At 41.4% G+C, this 23,492-nt stretch overlaps 1 protein-coding gene across 1 annotated transcript in view; it reads right to left on the bottom strand.

Annotated features, from left to right (window-relative positions):
- The window catches only part of LOC138568887 (vomeronasal type-2 receptor 26-like), a 200,055-nt gene that overhangs the window by 51,932 nt on the left and 124,631 nt on the right, over positions 1 to 23,492 (bottom strand). The window contains exon 2 of the mRNA XM_069646667.1: positions 22,545 to 22,772. Within this exon, the coding sequence (XP_069502768.1) occupies positions 22,545 to 22,772 (228 nt within the window). The remainder of the gene's footprint in view (positions 1 to 22,544; positions 22,773 to 23,492) is intronic.

Genomic DNA, 23,492 nt, shown 5'->3' with positions numbered 1-23,492 from the left:
CAGTGGGGGCCGTGGGGCGGTAGTGCACGAAAACCCATTGGTGCTACAGACCATCCTGGCCACGGGTGTCTGAGTACACCTCTGAGGATCTCTATGCCTTTGGTGCAGAATCGGATATTGAACAATATGTGCTGTCGCAGGTGAGTGATTCTAACATGGATGCTGTTCTGTCCAACACACCTGCCGTGGGGGTAGACCCCTCAAGGGGCCATTCAGTGTTGGTATGTCACCTGTAGCAGTTACGGATGAGGGTCACGCTCCACATTATTTGCTCCTGTTCCTGGGGCAGCAGATCAAAGGAGGAATGCAGTCCTGCAGCCACAGGCAGCACCAGCACAGCAAGGAACAGGTCTCCTTGGGCCCGACAGGTGTGGTGTCCGGCAACGCGGTGGCTGTGCACCACTGGGTAAAACTGTGTGGGAGAATTCCATATATGCCATTGCACAGCAATAGGGGGCATCATGTGAGATGATGTCTCAGGGCGTGGAAAGGGTGGCCAATTTCATTCTCCCCCCACGAAAGGCAGGTGGCGCTCCAGCAGCAGGCAACGTGGTCCATGTGCCGCTTACACAGGCAGGACATGTTGGGCGCCAACAGGGACCGACGGGCTTAACTGGGGGCTCTGTGCACAGCCATGGCTGAAGAGGCACAGGCCCACAGGGATGCCCTGAGGGAAGAGAAAACCTCCCTCAGAGCTACTCTGGGTGCACTTGAGGTGTCCCGCAGTAGACGGGCAGAACAGCAGATGGAGCAGCTGACACACAACATCTTGGCTGAGATCCAGACAAGCCGTGAGGAGACCCATGCGTCACCTGAGGCCTTGTAGGCAGAAGTCCGTGCAACACGTGAGGCCTTGCAGTTGGAACTCTGTGCTACACGTGAGGTGCTGCATGTGGACCTCCGGACCATCATCCTGCAGAACCAAACCTTTCAGACCTGCATGCGTGTTGCCATGGGCGAGCATGCTAGGTCTATGCATGGTCAGCTTCCCGTACCACGCACACCTTCTCATATTGCAATAGAGGGTGACAACAGCGACAACAGTACTCCCACTATAGGCTAGCTGTGAGGGCCATGAGCCCATACAGTTTTTTTTTACTCTCAACATCCACCCTGCACCTCCTCCCTCCTGGGTGGACCTCCCCCGGTTAACCATTGGCATTTTTGTTATTTTATTTTTGGTTTTTTTGTCTATTGTGCATTCACGTAACAGTTTGTTTCTTTGTGTGGCATCCAAAGGCATCCACTGTGTGTTCCGGCTGGGCTCATACAGGCTTGTCTCGTGTTTGAGGCTTGGGGTCCAGACTCAAGGAAAAGAAAGTCTTAAAAAGTTCCAAAGAAATAAAAGTTCATTCAAATAACAATTCACTGGTAAGAGTTCCTTCTTCGCTTGATGAAAAGATTCCCTTTCCAAGTTCCACAAAGAAAATGACAGCACCAATGGTATTCCTGGGTAACCTCCCTCCAGGAAAGGAGGGATACAGTTCAGGACAATATCACCACTTCTGCTTAACAACAACTCTTCTTCTTATAACGTCTGGAACATCTTGAATACAATTTTTGTCAGGATGCTTCTTCTTTGAGGTTTCTCTTCTATTAATATCAATTTCTTCTATCAGCCTCTGTTTGACGCTAAATCACCAGTTTCATTTTTATTAATACTCCCACTATACTTTTTCCAAAAATCAAAATTGGTTGTTCCTTAGCCACTGGTATAGATTTGTGTGAAAATTACACAAATATATATGAGTTGGCCAAGGCCAGGTAGCAAATTCAGTCAAGTCACGGCACCAGTATGTTACTTTATGTCCTAAAATTTTTCACTAAGTTGTATTTATGTGCTTCATTTGGTTGATAGACAACTGCATGTGCCTTTTTGGTATTTGTTTTTTTGTTCCCCGTTATTAATTTCTCTGTTGCTGCTCCTCTGTAGCAGAGTGTTGACATTTTAAGCACGCTGTCCATACATTTTGCTGCAATAGAGGTTTATATATCTATTTGTATTGTCTTTCATATGTACTTAAAATAAAAAAAAGAATATATTTTCCATTTCTTCTTGTCTTCATAAATTAACTTGTGGTGTGTCGATTGCATATAGATTGATAACTTGTGTTGTGTTGATTATATACACATTGACCACGTATTTACCATGTTTAGGATGAATCATGTGATTACATCTCCTGGCATGTGTCAATGCTCCACTAATCCAAATAAACAAATCCCACTTCAAAATAGAATCTTGAAAACATGGGAACACCTTTTTGTCTCTCTTGTTGTATTGCTCCTTTTAGTTCCCTGTGGTTTATGGAGCTCCCCTTATTTCTTCTCTGCTCTTCCTTTATCACCTCCCTTCTGCCAATGGAACTGCGAGAGCAGCCTTCTCCGCCCCACAGTCTGCTTCTGCTTCTACTACATTTAAATAATAATGTTCTGATGAAAGTATAGACAACCAAAGTTCCACTGCTTCTAGTGAGACTTAGTATTTTAGGCAACTTCTACAAGACACTTCAACCTCTACAGGTTGGAAGGGCACTCTTCCATCGTGTATGGTAAGAAAGGGCAGCCTCTTTGCCTTTCCTTTCTGTCTTGCAGGTACCAGAAAATCTGTCTTAGCTCCTAGACTATTTCTCTCTCTTGACTTGAACAGTCTCAGATCTACATATATAGAAATGATTTCTTTTATCAAGCTAACAAGCACCCAGCTTCCTTCCCCAAATTCACGTACACCCTCTTCTCTCCAGTAATTACCCCAAATGCGTTATTTCCACTCTTTCAGCCTTGGATAACCTTGTCACCCTTATATCGGAGGACTTTGGGTTTACAGCAGCTTCAACAACTTTCAAACAATGGTGTTCAGTTCTTAATTGGGAAGGTTTCACATTGAAAAGGTTGAGTCTACTGGCTTGGGTAATGCGTGTTCTTCTTCTGACTTCAACAACGTCTACCTCTGCTAAATTATTGCTGAAGATGTTACAAGAATTAAGTTTCTCTGTAGAAACTAATTTAGGTACATGTGATTTGATCCCGAACTTCCACTTGAAGGTTTGCGTTCCCTCGGCAGCGTTTAGCTTCAATAGAAATCGGGAAACACAGTTTCATATGCGCAACCATTCTTTGATGTTAGATAAGCTATTAACACTGCAGGGAAGTCGGCTTCTACTTCATAAAATGTACCAGCAACGTTCTCCTCCTTAATAGGAGACACGCGACCGTTCAGCAACATTTGAAATCTAACAATGGGAACAAATAAAGGCTTTCTCTTCACACAGGTACTTTAACTTCAGTGAAATAGGCATCTGATACGATACCCTTGTTAGAATGACTTCTCATGGCTGCAAACAACTTCTACTTGCTTTTACTTACATGCAAGCAACAATTAAGCTGGATACAGTTACTGGCAAGGTATTCATGATGATTTGGAGTACGGAGCATCATTCAGCGACTCCACAATCATAGCGTTTGTGGGCCGCTTCTACTTCCTGACTTAATTTCTTCTGCTACTACTGCAACAAGAACTCTTGGGACCCAGACCCCTCAGCTGCATGGGTGTCTCAGACAAGGCCTCAATTAAGGAGAGTCTTCCTTTCTCCAGCTTTCCTTGGCTTGCTTCTGCACGACTTCAGCTCTGCATTCACAGCAATAAGGCGCACCTGAAAAGACTGCCTGTTTCCTCCAGTCTCTTCCAATACAGCCACAGCCAAACAGGGTTTGTGAGCACAGGACCAACTTAGAACCTGCAGGTGAAATCTGCTCTTCCTCTGCTCCGGTGTCTCTTCTGTGGTTACACTTCCTAGTCAACTGCCAGCCTCGTGCTCTGCTTCTTCTTCTGCTACTGCTGCCGACCTTCCAGCCCCTGCTCCAGCTTCTTTCTCCTGCTCCTTCCTGCTGCAGCCTTTTATGGTGGGTTGATTGGCTTCAGGTACAGGCCCTTAGAACTAATTGCCTGACCATGCCAAAAGCTATTAGGCCTGCCTGTCTGTCCTTTGCTCCTACATGCCTCTCCAGCCCTCTTTGTCGTCACAGTCCCTGAGGGACTCTGGGACTTGTAGTGCATTTTATAGACATTTAGTTTTCTTAATTCTTTAAACGGTTTAAGGATGATTTTTCCTCCCTTGATGTTATTGCAAGATGAATTATAAGGTTGAACCTTTTTAGAGACAGATGGGACAGGAAAAGTCACATGTTTGTTGTTCCTTTTGTTATGTCTTTGATATTGGGGAGGATATGGGATTTTAGGGGTACAAAAGACTTGTTCTTTGGGTACAACACTATGTTAAATAAATCAATTCTGTAGAATGAACCTTTCCATCCTTAGTAGGAGGCAGAAATATCTCAAAATGGCAATAAGCCAATTCCTCCTTTAAGTCTGTGGTAAGAGTATTCCTCTTCTAGGAGAAATACTGTGTCTCACACTGCAAAATCTCCCTACCTCCCTGGGCCTTGTCCCCACCCAGGTGGTCCTCCCGCAGTACACCACCCCCAGGATTGGGATCAGGAAGTGTCTGCCCTCTCCTGGCCATCTGGGAGGAGACTTTAGGCAGGGTTGTAGTTGGGAATCTGCAGGATTCTCCTCCCTCCCTAATCCACTTTCCTATGAGACCCTAAGACCCTCAATATGCCAAGAAGACCAACTTGATCAAACTGCTATTTGCTATTGTAATACCTCTCCTTTTACCCAACTAAGTCCTAAAGTCACTGGAAAAAGGAATAGTAAAACAAGCACAAGGAATGGCCAAAGGATGGAATTCCCCTAAACTCACTGGGAGACCCAAGGGTAATTGATCAAATGGGCTACCCCTTCTAAGACAATACCAAAACACAGTACACCCCAGCCTATTAACCTATGATGTACAGGTGGCAAGCAAGGCTATTTTGTAAGAAATACATTGTATTTGAAAATGTGTTTGATTCATATAAACAGTTTTAATTTATTCGGTAGAAGAACTTGTTGTCAATGCTAATTCACAATTTATTTCTGGAGTCAGCGCCACACAATGCTCCATTAAATACCCAGCCCTTATGTCTCATTCATTCAATCCATACACATGCTCCCTAAATACATGGAGCAATAAAATACTACTCACTTACAACGCATACCTACATGTTTCTTTCCACACAAACCATTGCAAGAAATCTGGAAATTCATCAGGGGATTGCTGATGCTACTATATTGACATTTTTATCTTTACCTACTAATTGTCGATACTTTTCTGCAATCAATGTCCTTCTTAGTCTATTGAGCCAAACACATGCCCTACTTCAAACGCCACTTGTCACGGGATAGCTTCATTCCTCAACGCTCTCCCAACATAGCCTTAAACAATACGGTGGCCTCAACATGACCAGCAACATGACATCAATAGACAGAAAGGAAGCCGGCCTCAAGTCAAAAGAGCCCAGGACATTCATACCTGTGAGGGTGAAGACCATGGGGAGAAGCTGATCCTCGAGAAGACTTTTGACTTTGAAGACTGGGGTAACCAAAGCGGTGGCATTAAATCTAGGAGGTGGAACCATCAGCCCCAGGGTTCTGCTGAGCCACAAAAGCAGGAGAGAATGCAGAGAGATAAATGCTGGGAGCGTTTGTCAGGAAGGCTCCAGCCCGCAACCCCTGGAATAACCAGTGACGCGCACTTGTAGTATTATAGGTAACGGGATCAGCAAGACACTAGGATGGTGTCCGGGGAATAGTCGAAGCAATAGTTGTGCGACCTGAGGTCTGTGTGGCTTTACAATGAACAAACTAAACTAACAAGTGAAGCAACATTCAGGAGTTCTCTCCCTCGTCACAGTTTATGCGAATACCTAAATCAAAGGGAAGAAGCATACAGGAGTCATCACCCTGGGTACAGTATATGTGAGTATTCTCCCTCATAACAGTGCATGTAAAAGTAAAGATACAAGGGAAGAAATACACAAGTGTAATCTCCCTTGTCACAGTGTATATTAGTGATGGTGAACGCGCGGCACGCGTGCCGCTGCCGGCACGCCGAGCCGTCTCTGTGGGCACGCTGTGACTACAGTCATACACTGTAGTCACGGCATCAGAACCCTGAAGCCACGCCCCCCGCTAGGACCTAGACCCGCCTCTAGTCACGGCGTCAGAACCTTGAAGCCACGCGCCCGCTAGGACCTAGACCCGCCTTCCCCCATCTCACGAGACTCAGTAGCACTGCGCATGTGCGCCGTTGGCTCTGGGCGCAGGCATGTTTAATGAGCCAGCGCGCTGGAAAGTTTAGTTTCTCATTACGTGCGACGTGCATCCTGCTGCAAGCTTTTTCGCCTGACAGACCTGACGCTTCGGTCGGAATGGCAGTGCCTGCAGCCTCGGATCCGCCGAACTGTGTAGGATTCTGCGCCACTGCTGCCGCCTTTGCTGCCGGCAAAGATGTGGAGGCGAGGATTACTTCAGGAAAACAAAGCCATGTTAGAAAAAAGTGCCGTCAGCCCCACTACACACTTGCCAACATTCTGTGACCAAAAAGATGTAGGATTTTTCACGTTTCAAAAATAATTCACATAACAATGACATCACAGGAAAATACAAAACATGCATTGATTGTTGGCACCATTGAAGCATTCTAAAATACACAACCCATGAAACAGCAGCACAACATGGAAAGATGTTCAAGTGTTAAAAATGTATTAATTGGCCAATAGCGATGAAGCGCTCATGAAAGAGACATTCCGCCAACGCTCGGTTTTTTTTTCTTCCTATATTAGGAGTAAAGAACATGAGACCTCTTGCACTAATTGCAATAGATCACTGGGTGAAATAGAAACAATATTCCTCTGTATTCAGCCATAAAACTGATGTTTTTAACGCTCAATATAATTCATTTGGAGGGATTTTTAATTTACAGCACTCATTTCACAGGCACACACTAGGATGCCCATGGGGGGGGTACAAAATGAAGTCATATATAACAGGCAAATTTAAGGCGAGAGTTATGGAATGGGAAAGGGGAAGGCTCGGGGGAGGAGGTGAGATGTACGGATCTTCAGCTTAGAAAGTGAAGCAGCCCAAGCAGTACATAGTTATGACAAGTTGAACACTGAATGACATGGCGACTGATACCCCCCTCAGTCTGATAGGCAGATGCTGTGTGATGGTGTTACACTCTGCCAGTTGCCTTCACTGGTGGTTCACCGGGTTGTACCGGCAAAAGTGCAGGACTCAGTCAAGTAGCTGTCATAGCGATATGTTAACATTTGTGTGTGTTTCTGTTGCAGACCTGCATCAATGAAACAGTGCAGTAGTGTCTCTTGCCCAGCCTCTTTCCCCTGCCTAAGTGCAGTTGGTGAATGGGCCAGGGCAAGCTCAAGGTGGGTAGCTCCACACTACCAACCTGGTGTTATATAGATTTCTCTTCATGAGTTGTCTGAAGATCTCTAAAGCCCGTTATAAAATCTATGTGGATGCCCTGATTTGTATATGTATTGCAATGTGAAGGGATGTCACCGCAAGTGACTTTGCAGTGGCTCTGTCTGTCTTCTTCTTGCTGATAGATTCTATCCATCAGCAGTGATTTTTGGATACGAAGCTTGATCCTCATTACTCCATCTTCTCGGATTGAGAATGTAGTTCTGTGTTGGGATTCTTCATGGTCTGTGTGGATTTGTCACAGTTTATTAGGTATCTTTTTTGTGAAATGTTGCAATAATATTTTTGGTATAGGTAGGTACGGATAGATTTGTATTGGGTGCTTCATCCGTCTTTATTTTGTGTTTTTTGTAGACTTTACCACCCAAAAATGAGTCCATCAAAGAAGGCAAAATTAAAAACAGATAGTGGAAGATCATTCCAAGAGGCCTGGACACAGTCATTTGGAGTGATTGAACGCAATGGGAAAGCGTTATGTGTTCTGTGTAGTGAAAGTTTTGTATCTCGCACATCAAGTGTCAGAAGTCATTTTGATACCAACCATAAAAGTGTTGCGGAACTTGGTAAATCTGAAAGAAAAAGTTTCTTGATGGGAAATTAAGGAAATATCACTGCCAGTATCGTAGTTTTTACAACTATCTTTCTAAAACAAATGATCTGGCAACTGCCAGCTTTGAAATTTCACTGTGCATAGCAAAACATGGGAAGCCCCTCTCTGATGGCGATTTTATCAAAACGGCCATGTTGGCTGTGAGTAATTCCCTTTTTCATGATTTCCCAAACAAGGACAAAATTAAGCAACGAATTTCTGAAATGCCACTTAGCAGAAATACTGTTAAAGATAGAGTCCTGCGTACGGCAAGTGATGTTAGTCAGCACTGAAAAGGCAGCATGTTACTCCATGTGCTTGGATGAAAGCACAGATATAAATAATCATGCAAGGCTAGCAGTAATTTTGCGTTATGCTGTTGGTGACACCATCAGAGAAGAGCGCATGAAACTGGTGTCTTTGCCTGGAAGAACACAAAGGCTAGATATCTACAATGCTGTGATGGAGGCTTTTTTGTCACAAGACATAAGGCCAGAAAAAGTGGTTTCAGTTACAAGTGATGGGGCACCTACCATGGTGAGGGTAACATCTGGTTTCATACAGTTTTTTGTTAAAGAAGCAAAGCATCCAGTCATTCAATTTCATTGTATTATACATCAAGAAGCTCTTTGTGCCAAGGAAAGCAGCAAAAAATTAGACGATATTCTCAAGGATGTCACAAAAATGGTGAATTACATCATGGCTCGTGCTCTTAATTGTCGACAGTTTCAAGCACTTCTTGATGAGGTACAGGCACAGTATAATACTTTACTTATGTACAATAATGTATGGTGGCTAAGCAGAGGAAGGGTCTTGGAGACATTTGTAGCCTGCTTGGATGAAATTAGGCTGTTTATGAATGAAAAGGGGCAGGAACATCCACAGCTAACTGATATGACCTGACTCACCAACCTCATGTTTTTTTACTGATTTTACAATACACTTCAACGTACTGAACAAAAAACTGCAAGGTTTAGGGAAAACAGCAGAAAGGATGTTTTCTGATATCAGAACATTTGAGAGAAAACTGCAGGTTTTTGAAAGAGACCTTGAAAGTGGGCAGATGAAATATTTTCCAAATCTAAAACTGCATTTGGAAAATTCAACTTTTTTTTTTTTTTTATTTGATATAGCTGGTAAACCAACTTTTCAAATTTTTATACACATTATCATTTAGCATACTTAAACATCTTATACTTTACAACGAATATTTACACCCCATTTTAGGCAAATATGAAACAAGTAAACACAATAAAACCACATAAAACAAAATAAACAGAATGATAAAAAGTGAAAGCGAAAGCCCTCCTTGAAATTACTTAGAACTGACAATCACCATTCACTTTGAATTAATTTATGCAGAATTCGAGCCGGGGAAAATTATATTAAGACATTGCACAATTGCAAGTTGTATAGTCATTCTTGGATTAGAAAACAGACAATTCCATATTTGCACAGAAATGGTGCCACTCTGAACCGACAACTTTCCCCCGAAGCATTTCACTCTGATGTCATGTATGTGGGGCATTCAATGATGAGATGTTGTAATGTTTCACATTGTTCATTAACTTTACAGTGACGACAGAGATTCTGATCCTTCGATATTACCTTTCTTCTAGACAGGATCTCATTTGTCGCATATTGATTGAATCTGAATCTTAGATATTTCTGTCGGCATGCATGTGACGGGAATTTCAACAGACACTGTGCTATTACCCCATACCTTTTGATGCCAAAAGCTTTGAGGTTAAAGTCTTTAAGTGTTGTGCAAAGTGCCATGTTGAAAATCCAGTCTGCTTGATACATTTTATTTTTGGCATGATCCGGGTTAGTCAACAGAAGCTCAACCGATACTGAGGCATCAGCAGCCGCATTAAGCGTGTGAGTTCTCCACTTCCTTGACATACCAACTTTTGCAGTTAATAGATTTTGGGCTAGTACATTTAAAAGGTAGGCCTCCCTAAACCATCCAGCATTTTCCGTAGAAGCGCACACTGCTTCCATAATACATGGGCATATAAGGAGACCAGACCCAGTTCATATCGCAGCATGGCCAGTGGTGTACCTGGGGAGAGTGATAGAACTTTTTTCCAAAATCTAGCTTCTAAGCTATCCCAGAATTTGCGGTTTTGTGGTACCAAAGCCTTGCCATCATATAGCAGAATTGGAATTACTTTGGCCTTATAAAAGAGCACAATGTGTTTCACGGTGAACTTCCCATATCTTCTTAACATGATTTTAGATTGTGAAATCAAAGAACTAAGTTTAACCCTAATTTCAGCTGTCATGGTACTTAAGGTTTTCTTGTGCTCAATGTATACTCCGAGATACTTATATCTGGCAACTTTAGTTAGTAGACAATTTTGGAGGGATGACTCCAGATGATATTTTTTTGTAAAATTATTATTACACACTAAAATTTGGGATTTGGCTGTGTTGATCACAAGGTTATTTGATGTTGCATATGAACCTAATTGGTTTAGCATGTTTTGTAGGCCTATGGGAGTGCGGGATAGTAGTACCAAATCATCTGCGTATAGTAAGTAGGCAACCTTTTGAGATCCTATACGAGGCGCATCAGCTACGCAGTTCATTAGTGCAGGGCCTAGATCAAAAATGAAGAAGTTAAATACAAATGAGGCAAGAGCACAACCCTGCTTCACTCCTCTATATGTTTGGATAGCTGGTGATAATCTTCCGCCCATATTTAGTTTAACTCGCATAGAGGTAGAGGAGTGTAGTAAGATCACTAAGCCTTAGCTTAGCTATAAGCATATCTCTATCAATGTAGTCGAAGGTGGATTTAAAGTCAATAAACCTCAAATATAAGGAGAGTCCACCATCAACTTGCTCTGATTGTATCATTGAGAGTGCTAAGACTGGAATGGGTCTCTTAGACTATTTTGATCTACCCACTCATTGAGCTCCTTTAATATTATTCTACAAAATATTTTCGCAGGTGCATCCAATAAAGAAATTGGTCGGTAACTCGTTGGTAATTGACGGTCACCCTTTTTATAAATCGGAATTGTAATTGCATCCGTCCATGTTTTTGGTAATTTTTGATGGTTGTTTATTGCAGAAAATATCTTGTAGAGAATTGAGCTCCAGACTTCAGGGTGTTTTTTCATCAGAGAGTTCGAAATCCCATCAGGCCCTACTGCACACGAGTTACTTGATGTCATAATTAGGTGTTTTATTTCCTTTTGGTCAGTATGTAACCAGAACCTCAGCACCTCTCGTGTATTTAATGTCGAAACCGTGTTTACGGGTGAAGCATATAGGGATTGGACGTAATCTACCCACTGATGTACCTCAACTGTCGATGTCTGAAGGTCTAATTGGTGGGCGTTATTAGTTTGATTTATTATTGCCCACATTTTTGTGATATTTTGATCAGCCAAAGTCGACAACATAATTGCACCATCTTTTTGATATAGATTGGCTCGATGTCCTTTGACCCAGTTATTGTAGTTCAGGCAGACTTTTTTTATGAGAGTCAATCTGATGGTGAGAGGAAGCTTTGCCAAACTTCTCACTTCAGCACGATATGCTCTCTTCCTAATGAATATAGAGCTATCAAAAACATGGATGTGCCTTTCTCTTTTGGAATTCACAGCCTTCTGGTGGCTATATAATTGCATTGTATTGGAATATGTTAAACCTATGTATGATGCTTGCCAGTTAGTTGAGGTGTTTGAGTCATATAAAATTTGATTAAAATGCCACAAGGCGTTCTCTGACCATCAGAGTCAGTTCTTGCCGCCATTTACTACAAAGCAACCACCTTCAATTATCTTGTGTTTGATATCATTCGCATTTGCCGTTACTTGCCAAGTGGCACACAACATGTTATGATCACTTGTTACATATGGAGACACACAAAAGGAGCACATTGCTGACCATAAAGCACAATTTACATAGATGAAATCAATTGTGGATACAGAATTTCCTCTCTTCCAAGTTGGTGCAGGAGGGATGTCTGTTTTAAATGCTCCATTCAACATTTGCAAGTTCCTGTGAGTGACCATTGTGTTCCATTGTAACAGCTTTTCACTCTTTTGTGCCCCATTTGTTGCTAAGCAATTCATATTCAAGTCACCTGCTAAGATGAAGTACAAAATCGTATCATTCGCAGGTACTATGTCAAATAATTTATTCAAATCCCTAAAGAAACACTCAGTTGTAATGGCTACTGGGTTCCAGTATATATTAAAAATTGCGTAGATGTCACCATTAATTACCGCCCTTACAAGTAGCATGTATGCATTCGGCATGGCCCACACCTGTGATGATGATCCCGGTTCGTCTTTCAGGGCCACCAGTAGACCCGCAAAGGGTCTGCCTATTGCGGTCTTCCGAGCTGGATTCAAGTGTATTTGATAACCTGACCAGACTATGGGACTTAGCAACCAAGTCTCTTGCAGCAGAATTATATGGAATTTGCCTAGGCCACTCTCATCATTATTTAGCAAATGTTTGAAACCCCGCGAATTCCAGCTGACCAAGGTAAGAGAGGTTAACTTTGCCAGGTTAGATAGCTAATTCCAATTACTGCTGCAGTTGCATGCACACGAAGTCCTATCCTTCAATGGCTGCTTTAAATCTTGACAATTTGCTGTGACAATGTTTGCCCTTGGCATAGATTCCATCTTACTTGACAACTCAGACTCCAAAACATTGTCGATTTCTAAGTCGAGCAGAAAGCACAAATCAAATAATGAGTTTTTCGCTTGCCATACCAGATTAAGAATTGCTCTAGATTGCATCCACACCCGTACTGAATTTAAATTCTGATTGGATGTGCATTCTACGAAAGTCAAGTCAGCTGAAGATATATCTTCCAGCAATGGTATATCCGAAAAGATGGCTAATATTGCTCTTCGGTTCAGATCGTATTGAGTACATGGAGCAGGTCTACATTTCAAAATCATGGAACACAGTGCCACTCGAGAAGTAACCTTCCCCATTCCCACAGCCCCTTGTGTTTTAATGCCCTTGGTGGAGGTCACATTATTTCTTTTCTCTTTCAGGTTGGGTGCCAAATCCCCTAAAGCATCTTGAATCAGCGCCAATACATCCTTTGTAAAATCAATGGGTAGGCTCAATTGTGGGGGTGAAGATAGATCAGAGCCGGCCACAGGGGTGGGCACCCTAGTGGTGTTTACATCCAAACTTGTGGATGGAGTCACAGATGTTACTGTTGCTTGAATCGTAGGGACAGACCCTCCCATCTCCAGCCCCTTCTGGGCTTGTTTCGCACTCCCCATGATTTTGTCAACACCATTAAGTAGTTTGCAATGGGTGGTTGATGACGCTGGATCTATGAGTAGAGGAATAGAAAGGCCTTGCATGTAAGCATCTACTGCTCTCCTGATTTCAGATCTGTGGGCTCTTACATCCTCCCCACTATTCCAGCTTGCATCCATAATGTCACATGTGTTGTTCTTTTCAACTGCCAAATTTGCCTGCAGACGCTGTGATCCCTGTAGCTCACTATGCGAGATTTCTTTTACCAAGGTGTCTAGAGGTGAATATGGTTGGGCTCTGACTCGCTTGTTCACATTTGTATTGTCATTTGACTCACATTCGCTGGGTGCTGTGAAGTTCTGTTGGGGGCTATTTATTTTTTTCAAGAAGATAGGAGCAATCTTAATGTTAAGATTCCTCAACACTGTAGGATCATTATCATTCAGTGACGCATTTGTTCTCGTCTTTTGTTTAGCTTTCAGAAAGATAGGGGCCAAAGGAATTGACTTCTTTGGGTTAGACAGTGCTTGGGCCATCTCTGGTTTGTCAGGGAACTTTTCTGTTTGGGATCCTTTTGTGAACATACTTTGGTCGGCCTTCTTTTTGGTGATGCCTGCTTTTTTTTGTGTTCATCGGTGAATTGAGAGGATTTTTTACGTGATTGCAATTCCTCTGTGGGCCCCCCCATTAACAGATGAGCTGTTGGGGGATGTTAATTCCATAATTTCCATATCATCCTCTATCAGAGTCGGATGGTTATTTCCAACTTTCTTTAAGAATGAGTTAGTGGCCGAGTTATTTTGCTTTCTTTTACTCTGATTTTTTGACTTTTTCTCCAAGTTATCCTTTTTCCTTTGAGATTTAATTTCTTTGATTCTTTTGGCCCGTCTTGCTGCCCTCTTTCTCATTTTTTTCCTGTCTTGGTGTGGACTTGAGACACCCACTTCTTCTAATGCAGCCTCTTGGGAGTCCAGCTGACTGCTGGTATTAGTTGCTGAAGACTTCTCCATTGCGACTCCATGGAAGGGATCCACATTCACATTTGCCAGTCTCATGAATTCTTCCAGTGTGGACGCTGAAAGAGATGACTCACAGTCAATTGTAGGATCTGCCTATATAGGCTCTTTTTCCCAACTGTTCTTGTGAGTTATGATTGTACAATTGCAATTGGGCCAAAAGACCCTGTTTAAGGGATCTATCTGCCTCTTCAGATTTGTGAATGTCTGCAGCGGACCTCTGTATTGCAGAAATGTTCAAACCCTGTTTATTGCACTCCAATTGCATCAACTGTAATTTCGGCAATAGACATGAATTAACGGCATTGCAGCAGCCTGCTACGAAGCTGTCCAGTGCGGCTACTTCTTTTGTTAATTCCATCATGGTTCCAGATTGAATTTGCACTTCAGATTTCAGAAGTTCCAAAACAGAGACCAGCTAATTCAACACATAACTGAGTGCGGTTAATGAGTTGACATTCGACTCCGCCCCCTCAACCAGAATTTCTTCCTGTGTTACGTTTGGACTGATAGCAACAGATAATTCGACCGGTTGGCGGTCCTGTACCGAAGTTCCGAGTTCTTGGTTGCCTTCTGTATTTGTAAGATTCAGATGACTCAGAGTTGGATCACCTGTGTCCAGAGCTGAGTGGCAACTGACACATTTGGCCAGTTGACAAACATCTTCTAGGGAGCTTGATGATATATTACTTGGACCATATGTTAATTCATCAGGCACCACTTTATTTGCCCCAAAATGCTCTTCTATTTTTTTCTGAATTTTTGTCGTTGTTGTTGTGTATTCTAAACCTTTTTTCCACTTATCGGCTAGGGTGGGCTCAGGATCCAAGGCCCTCTTACATCTGACCGGCGTGGAGACAAGGGAGAGACATGGGGTTATATGCACTAACGCTTGTATTTGTAACCGCCAGTCCCCCACCTACATCGCTTGGCCCCTGCCAGGCTCATCTATAGGACAATAGCGCCACTGTTCAACTGAATCCTTCTCAGTTCTGGGTCCTCCCATTCTGGGGCTCTTGGATCATCCTGTAGTGGGGTACTCCTCAATTTCATGAGTCTGCTTCAAACTCAAAGACTGGAACACTACAATGTTCAGAGGTCCTCAGGCAGGAGGAATTACCAAGGAAGAGAGCAGCTGCGTCTTCCTACTGCAATGACTGCTTCCACTTGCACACCACTTTGCTCCGCTTCGCGGTCCTGGGAGTTTTTAACCCCTGCACAGCCAGAAGTAGTAGACAGTGAAGTAGGACTCCAAACCAGGTTGTTGCACAGAGTTTCAGTCAAAAAGGCTGGAGACAGCAATGACTGCTTCCACTTGCACACCACTTTGCTCCGCTTCGCGGTCCTGGGAGTTTTTAACCCCTGTACAGCCAGAAGTAGTAGACAGTGAAGTAGGACTCCAAACCAAGTTGTTGAACAGAGTTTCAGTCAAAAAGTCTGGAGACTGCAATGACTGCTTCCACTTGCACACCACTTCGGAATTTGGAAAATTCTACAACATTTACAGACTATCCAAACCATCATGAAATCTACAAGGAATTTTCTAGCATTATAGTGGTTTCAAAGGAGAATTTTAGTAACAGATTTTTACATTTCCGTAAGATGGAGACAACCCTGTGTTTTCTAATGTCTCCAGATAAAGCAAAATGTGAAGAACTGATTCTTTCCTGCTTACACTGGTTAGATTTAGAAAATCTTGAAATGAAGCTACTGGAATTTCAAGAAAGCTCTATCTGGAAAAATAAATTCTATGACCTGCGTGCAACACTTGAGAAGATGGAGTGTGAAGGGATAACAGAGGACAGCACAGTTGCTAGTTCGGAAAATGAAATCCTTAAAGTGTGGAATTCTCTGCCAAATAATTTTAAGTCAATGAAAACACTTGGGATTGCTTTTCTTTCTTTGTTTGGGTCATCCTATGCTTGTGAGCAGCTGTTTTCAGCATTGAATTATATCAAATGTGATGCCAGAAATAGACTAACAGATGAACTCAGTGCTGTATGTGTTGCTCTTAAACTAACAGAGTATGAGCCAAGGTTTGACAAGTTATCAGCATGCAGACAACAGCAAAAATCACATTAATTGTGCCCACAAAAGGCGTCTTTAGAAAAAATACATGCACGTGTACAGTTGTTGTTTGTTTTTTTCAATAAAAAAATGTTTAATGGAAAGCTCTGTTATTGTGTTTTTCTTTTTAAACAAAAGCTGCTAATTAGTTTGAAAAACTGTACGAATTGTTTTTTCTAAACTAAAACCTTGTTTTTCAGGTTTAATTGCAGTGTTGGCACTTTGAAAAAAATAAGTCGTTTTGGTTTGCTGTTTGGGCACTTGGGCTCAAAAAGGTTTGCCATCACTGGTGTATATGAATGCAAGGATTCAATAGAAGACTCATGCAGGGACAATCTCAGTAGATGTGGACACTGCAGTATAAGTAAGGAAGCATACAGGAGTATTCTCCCTCAGCATAGTGTTTGTGAGAGTAATAGTCCCAGTAAGAGGAACTGTGAGTAATAACACCACATTGGAAGAGAAAGCCAAACCTTGATCTAGAGGCACTTAAGCAGAAGGGTCATTGGACACTTGAGAAGGACTGCAAAAGCCCCCATTAGGAGCTACAGGAGCTAATTCAAACTGCTGTAAGTCTGGGCCAGGCGTAGGGAGTCATTCACCTGGGCCCCTTTTTGTGGTTGCGCTGAATCCCTTTTGAGTAGTGGCCTTAGGTCAGAGGAGGATAGATTTTGAGTGGTGGCCTTAGGTCAGAGGGGGATAGTTTTTGGACAGAGGACAAACTTTATACTTTGGACAACCACCCTGTGACGAGCACCCTAGTTATTATTTTATTTAGGTAGGGCAATCCCTTTAGTTATAGGGAAATGTAGGTCTTTTTCTTATTGATTTAAATAAAATCTTTGGCTAAGATGTCACCCTTTTGTTTTCCTCCTTCTTCTAACATGGCGCTGTACCTTGCTGTCTGTGGGGCGGCTTCTCTTCCATCTTGGGTTCTTCTGAGATTGCTCTGCTAATCTTTGTGGCCCCTTAATATACTGCTTGTGGAGCTCATTACATATAATCTCCTAGGCCAATTGTGAGGCTTACATTTCTTTATCAGTCACTGACATAGTTGTCCTATCTTTGTTTACCTATTGGTCATTGTTTATAAAAAGTGTTCCTACATGATTGTGACCTATTACGTCATCAGACTCCTGACGCTATTCCAGTGATCTGTTCTCCTGTTGGTTATCTTTATTTGATAAAAACATCCCTGCATTAACCTTGTTGGGTCTTTTATTACCTCATCTGATAGTTGACACTAGTCTAGTGTCCTGTCTGCTGTTATCATATTGGATCAACCTTTTCTCCATCCTTCTATCTATCTATATAGTTCCTTGCCATATATTCCATCTTGCTTGGCCTAATTGGTCCGTGAGTTTAGAGTAGGGACTTTTCACAATCTAGGTTTTTCCTTGCTATGCATCTGGTAGTTTGCAAAATAATCCTTTGTGATTTTCTATTGCTAAATGTAAAAAGATGCCTTTATTTGCTTGCCATGCATTTCTACATAAGTCAAACCTTATGATATGTATCTAACCCATTTATAATCAAGAATAATAAAGCAGAATAGAATAGGGTTTACGTCCTTTCATGTCCTTTCCACTTGTAAGGGTTACCAGACTACGAATACCAAACAGGTCTGGTGGACGTGGCTGCTAGGCCTGGTCCCCTGGACACCTACACAGTTGTGAGTCTCTCTGGGGAATTTCACTGAGGTGCGCAAATGTGTACATTCAGGTAAACACAACTCACTATATCAGCTTTTGAAAGCCTAGAACTATTTTCTGTATTGTTGCAAGTACCAGAATTTGTAACAATAAACAACTTCACAAGTTAATGCCATAACATCCTTGGGCCATAAAACTCCAGCTGGGGAAGTAGGAAGTTCACACTATCTGATCATCTTTCTTACACAGGGGGAGTTGGTTGTGGAGATGCACACCAATATTGATTACTCGGTTCTACTGGTGTTATAATGTGACTCAAATCTACTGTTAAATGAATTCCAGGTGCACCCAGTTAGTAAAGTGCTACCTTTACTGAACTAATCAAGAAACTGGAGGTTTCACTGCATACAAACACGGGGAACAAACGGAGGCACATCAATCAGCAAATAAATTGCAATATTTTTGTAACCTTGTTAGGCAAATTCAATAATTCAAATTCATTTAGATCAAAAAGTTAAAATCTTATAATTGTATAACAATTGGTTACTTTTTACACACAGGTGTATTTTACATCGTCATACACATGTTATTCAACAAAAAAGCATTGTTTCTGCTTTGCAAATCATATTAGTAAAATGAAAGAATATATATAAATCACAAAGGTTTACATTAACAAAATCACTCTTCATGTGGACATATTTGTTTCATGAAATAGTTTCTTCACATTTCCATTTTACATTATCCCAATAATTTGATAGGGGTCAGTCACTTAGCTCCTGTGACTGCTACAGCATTTTAAGTCCTATCTTTAACTACGTGTTTCAGGCGCTTCTCGCCCTTCTTCAGGTTTTAATATTGGGTATTTTCTTGTCCTGTTTCCTGCAGAAAGATATAATATGTACACTAAATCAGAAAATAAACGCTATCTTGCCACAACACTTGATAGAATACTCTGGTCAAATGTGCATTCAACTACTAACCTTAAAATCGCTCTTGGAGCCTGGACGGAATGTCTCTGTGCTTAAAACACGTGATGCTCACTGTAAAACCTGTATAAATGTTGCTTTAGTGTAACCTCAGTTGATATGGACGAGTACAGAAGGATCACGTGCTCAATAAAGCGCTGAGGCCCCCTGCACACTGTCTGGATTCAGAATAGTGACAGTAAGCCTGCTGATTAACATAAATTGTGCTTACCCCAATTGTAATATATGCTGCTTAAAGGTGTAGACGATCGAGTGCTTGTAATCACTTTCACTCTTCCTTCTAGAGCTTATGGAATGAAGCACTAGAATCATGTAAGATGTATGTGTTAATGCTAAAAAAATCCTAGTATGGATAGCTATATTCCTTATGAGGCATCAAAGTGATGTGCACTCGCCTACCTGCGTAGGGGTCCCGTGTGTGTTGCCACGGCAACTGTTGGCGTCTATCGTATTCTGCTTTCAAGGGGTCTGTTCGGCCGTCGCAGTGTTGTAATGGTGTCACTCCTAGTGCGGGAATGTACGATTAGTAAATGTCTCAATATAATAAACGTATCACTGCTTCTCTGGTGTTAGACGGCGTAAGTAAAGTTACCTCCTTCGTGTTCTGGCAATGCGAGCTAAGCTCCGCTCCGCGGCAATGTTCTCTGTCTTCACAGACTGTCGCTAAGCAACCAAACGATACATCCTATAGGGGTCCTTTTACTATTTCGATTGCGTCCGTACCGCGGGTGCCATTTTGTAATGGTTCCTATACTGCCTTTTGGTGTGTGAACAGTATTAAGACTAAAGTCGGGAGGTACCTTTTCAATTCAAATCAAAAAGCTTAATACAATTTGCTCCACCTGAATGATACAATGATATATTTGACGGTGGAACCACATGTCTGTTTGTCTCAATATCCTGATAACATACACGCACGTTGGTGGACACTTAGTTATGTGAATACCAGCATATAGTAAATTCAGTTCGTCATTCAAGGTTCAAAATGTTAATACTGAGGCAAGCAATTAGTATTCCCACTCATATCAATCCTAGTTTGGGGACCTATTCAGAATACCCTAGCTACCCATGGACACAATTCCAATCCTCATAAATAACAATTCAAATCCCAGTCAATGTTCATCCCACGGGGGTACATTGTGTCCAATGTTGCTATCCAGTATATTTCTCTTTATTGTAGTAATTTGACTAGATTGCCTCCCCTTCTCAGTAGTTTTACTGATTCTAAAATCGCAAATTGAATTTGTGCAATCGTATCACCTGTTACGAAACATTTTGTCTCTGAAAGACATACGATTGCACAAATTCAATTTGTGATTTTAGATTTATGTTAATCAGCAGGCATACTGTCACTATTCTGAATCCAGACAATGTGCAGGGGGACCCAGCGGTTTATTGAACACGTGATTCCTCTGTATTCGTCCACATCAACTGAGGTTACACTAAAGCAACATTTATACATATTTTACAGTGACCATCACGTGTTTTAAGCACAAAGACATTCCGTCCAGGCTCCAAGACCAATTTTAAGGTTAATAGGTAAATGCACATTTGACCACAGAGTATTCTATCAAGTGTTGTGGCAAGATAGAGTTTATTTTCTGATTTAGTATACATATCATATCTTTCTGCAGGAAACAGGACAAGAACATACCCAATATTAAAACCTGAAGAAGGGTGAGAAGCGTCCGAAACACGTAGTTAGAGATAGGACTTAACATGCTGTAGCAGTCACGGGAGCTAAGTGACTGACGCCTATCAAATTATTAGGATAATGTAAAATGGAAATGTGAAGAAACTCTTTCATGAAACAAATATGTCAACATGAAGAGTGATTTTGTTAATGTAAACCTTTGTTATTTATATATATTCTTTCATTTTACTAATATGATTTGCAAAGAAGATACTATGCTTTTTTGTTGAATAACATGTGTATGACGATGTAAAATACATCTGTGTGTAAAAAGTAACCAAGTGTTATACCATAATAACATTTTAACTTTTTTGATCTACATGAATTTGAATTATTGAATTGGCCTAGCAAGGTTACAAAAATATAGCAATATTTTTGCTGATTGCTATGCCCCAGTTTTTTCCCCGTGTTTGTATGTGGTGAACCCTCCAGTTTCTTCATCTTTCTTACACAGCCTGGTACATCATAAGATCTCCCAGCTTATCTTGGATTGAGCGGTGCAACACAGCAAAAGAACATCTCCCCTTAACTCATCACATTATGGACCAGCCTGTATTGTCTTTTAACTATCAAGTTCCCATGCTTATGGCCCATAAGACAAATTACACATGTCAAAGGCATGCAATAAACTATTTGTGAAATACATTTCATTTTACATTACAGAAAACAAGGAGCAAGACAACAGAACAGGAGAGAGTCTGAAAGAAAGGAAAGACAAATGCATAACAAAATATTGCCATCATTCAAGTAAGCAGAAAGTCAAAAGCAATGAAAAAGCAATAGGAAGTCATTCCTATGATAATAGCAAAGCATGCAACTACTAAAAAGCATAAAACAGTAAACGGAACAAGAACATTCAAAGTAAAAAGAACTCAAGTTACCAACTGAATCACACAATTGTGCTCCTTAAGCAAACTAGTTAACACTTGACTGGCAAATTACTAAACAGGAAAATCCACTGACGAACAGCTTGCTAAGATTAAACGTTTATAGAAAAATAAGCAAGTATTGTGTAAAGTACAAATAAGACAAATGGTAACAGTGTGCTAAATCTTTTGTATAAATATATCTACAGCTTCAGGCCATTGGTGTAATGACAAACACTCCTCAAGACAGCAACAGAGGAAAACCACCTGAGACGCAGATGTTTCAGAGAAAAGAGAGAGAAACCAGAAAGATAAGTTGCAATTTCTAATAAACGAAGACACTGATCATGTGAACAACTACTGACAACATGGCACATACAAGCAGATCCATGAGCATAGTATTTCAACTTGCACCGCTCAAAGGGAGTTGCAAAGAATAGATGACTGATTCATTACAGAACCCCGGTTAGAACAGGAGTGAAACATTAAGTAATAGGGAATCCCCAACAGGGGGGCCACGGGTCCCCCTGCACTGATCACTCTTTCCTATTTTCCTGAGGGCGGGTCAAACATATCTGAAATTCAGATATAACATCATTAACTGGCTCAAGGAAAATGACCTCTAATCTGCCCTAGTCACTGTCTCCACTCTTTTGCATTGTATATAGACTTTATTATGCCTTTCTGGTGATGAACGTCTCTTTTAAATTTATATTATGTTATCTGGATTTGGCAAACTGTAAGTATATTCCTTGCAATCAACTGTCTACTGTATAACTGTGTAACCCTAAACTGACAATATTCATGTACCTTTGGTGCCCTGATACCGTCGTGTCTGGAGCGTATTACACATAAATAAACAAACAAATAAACTGTAGTACATTTAAAGAAAAGCTTTTGCCTGCCAGCATTTTATAAATGAATATAATCAGTGAAGTCTTTGCCTCATTACCTATTGATGAACTTTGTGTGATAAATACATTTATTGGGATATTTAACTATTCCCCCGCGATCCTTCCTAACCTCTGTGAGTGGTCTTACCTGCGTAAACAATTGGTGCCAATGGATGTCGCTGTCATTGATCACCAATTGAGGCTCCCCTAAAGGGTTGAGACGAAAGCTTCCCACCTTGGTACTTTCAGCCGCGTTGGGATAAAAGTGCTTCCAGTTCCAAATTTCATACAACACGGGTGGGTCCCCATGAGCATCGAAGTAGATGCTGTCACCAGAAGAGGTTTTAAAGTGAATGTTGCGCATGTGATGATGTAACTGCAGAGGAGAAGCGAGACACAGAAACAGGGTCATTCTAGTAAACAGTCTGAGATAATGATGGTGCAGGTAGGAATGAGAGCCATGTCTATGCCCCCTGACTTCTAACTCGCTGTCCTACCCTTTGTTTCACTATCCTCCTCTGATGACTCTCCTTTTCACTGCTTCCCACTATCCTACTCATGCCATTCTTTTTTCAAATGCAGGACAGAAAAGTGTTTAATAAATGATTTTATTATTGGATAACAATCACCCACAGCCAAAAAAGACCCCCTGGAGAAATTGCAGTTGTTGTATGCAGCACCAGTAGTGATCATCAACTCATACTACAGGAAGTAATCAATAGAGGGAATATGTAGCAATTGAGAAGAAGTGACATTAGATTTGCTCTATTGATCCCTTCCCTTATCAATAGAGGGAATATATAGCAATTGAGAAGAAGGGGCATCAGATTCTCTCTATTGATCCCTTCCCTCATCAATAGAGGGAATATATAGCAATGAAGTAGAAGGGACATCAGATTCACTCTATTGATCCCTTCCCTCATCAATAGAGGGAATGTATAGCAATGGAGTAGAAGTGACATCATATTCTCTCTACTGATCCCTTCCCTCATCAATAGAGAGAATATATAGCAATTGAGTAGAAGTGACATCAGATTCTCTCTATTGATCCCTTCCCTCATCAATAAAGGGAATGTATAGCAATTGAGTAGAAGTG

This window comes from Ambystoma mexicanum, chromosome 2q (genome assembly GCF_040938575.1).
Source record: "Ambystoma mexicanum isolate Mex_15411 chromosome 2q, UKY_AmexF1_1, whole genome shotgun sequence".
Lineage (NCBI taxonomy): Eukaryota > Metazoa > Chordata > Amphibia > Caudata > Ambystomatidae > Ambystoma > Ambystoma mexicanum.
Note: the sequence above shows the minus strand (reverse complement) of the source record. Positions and strands in the feature narration are given on the sequence as shown.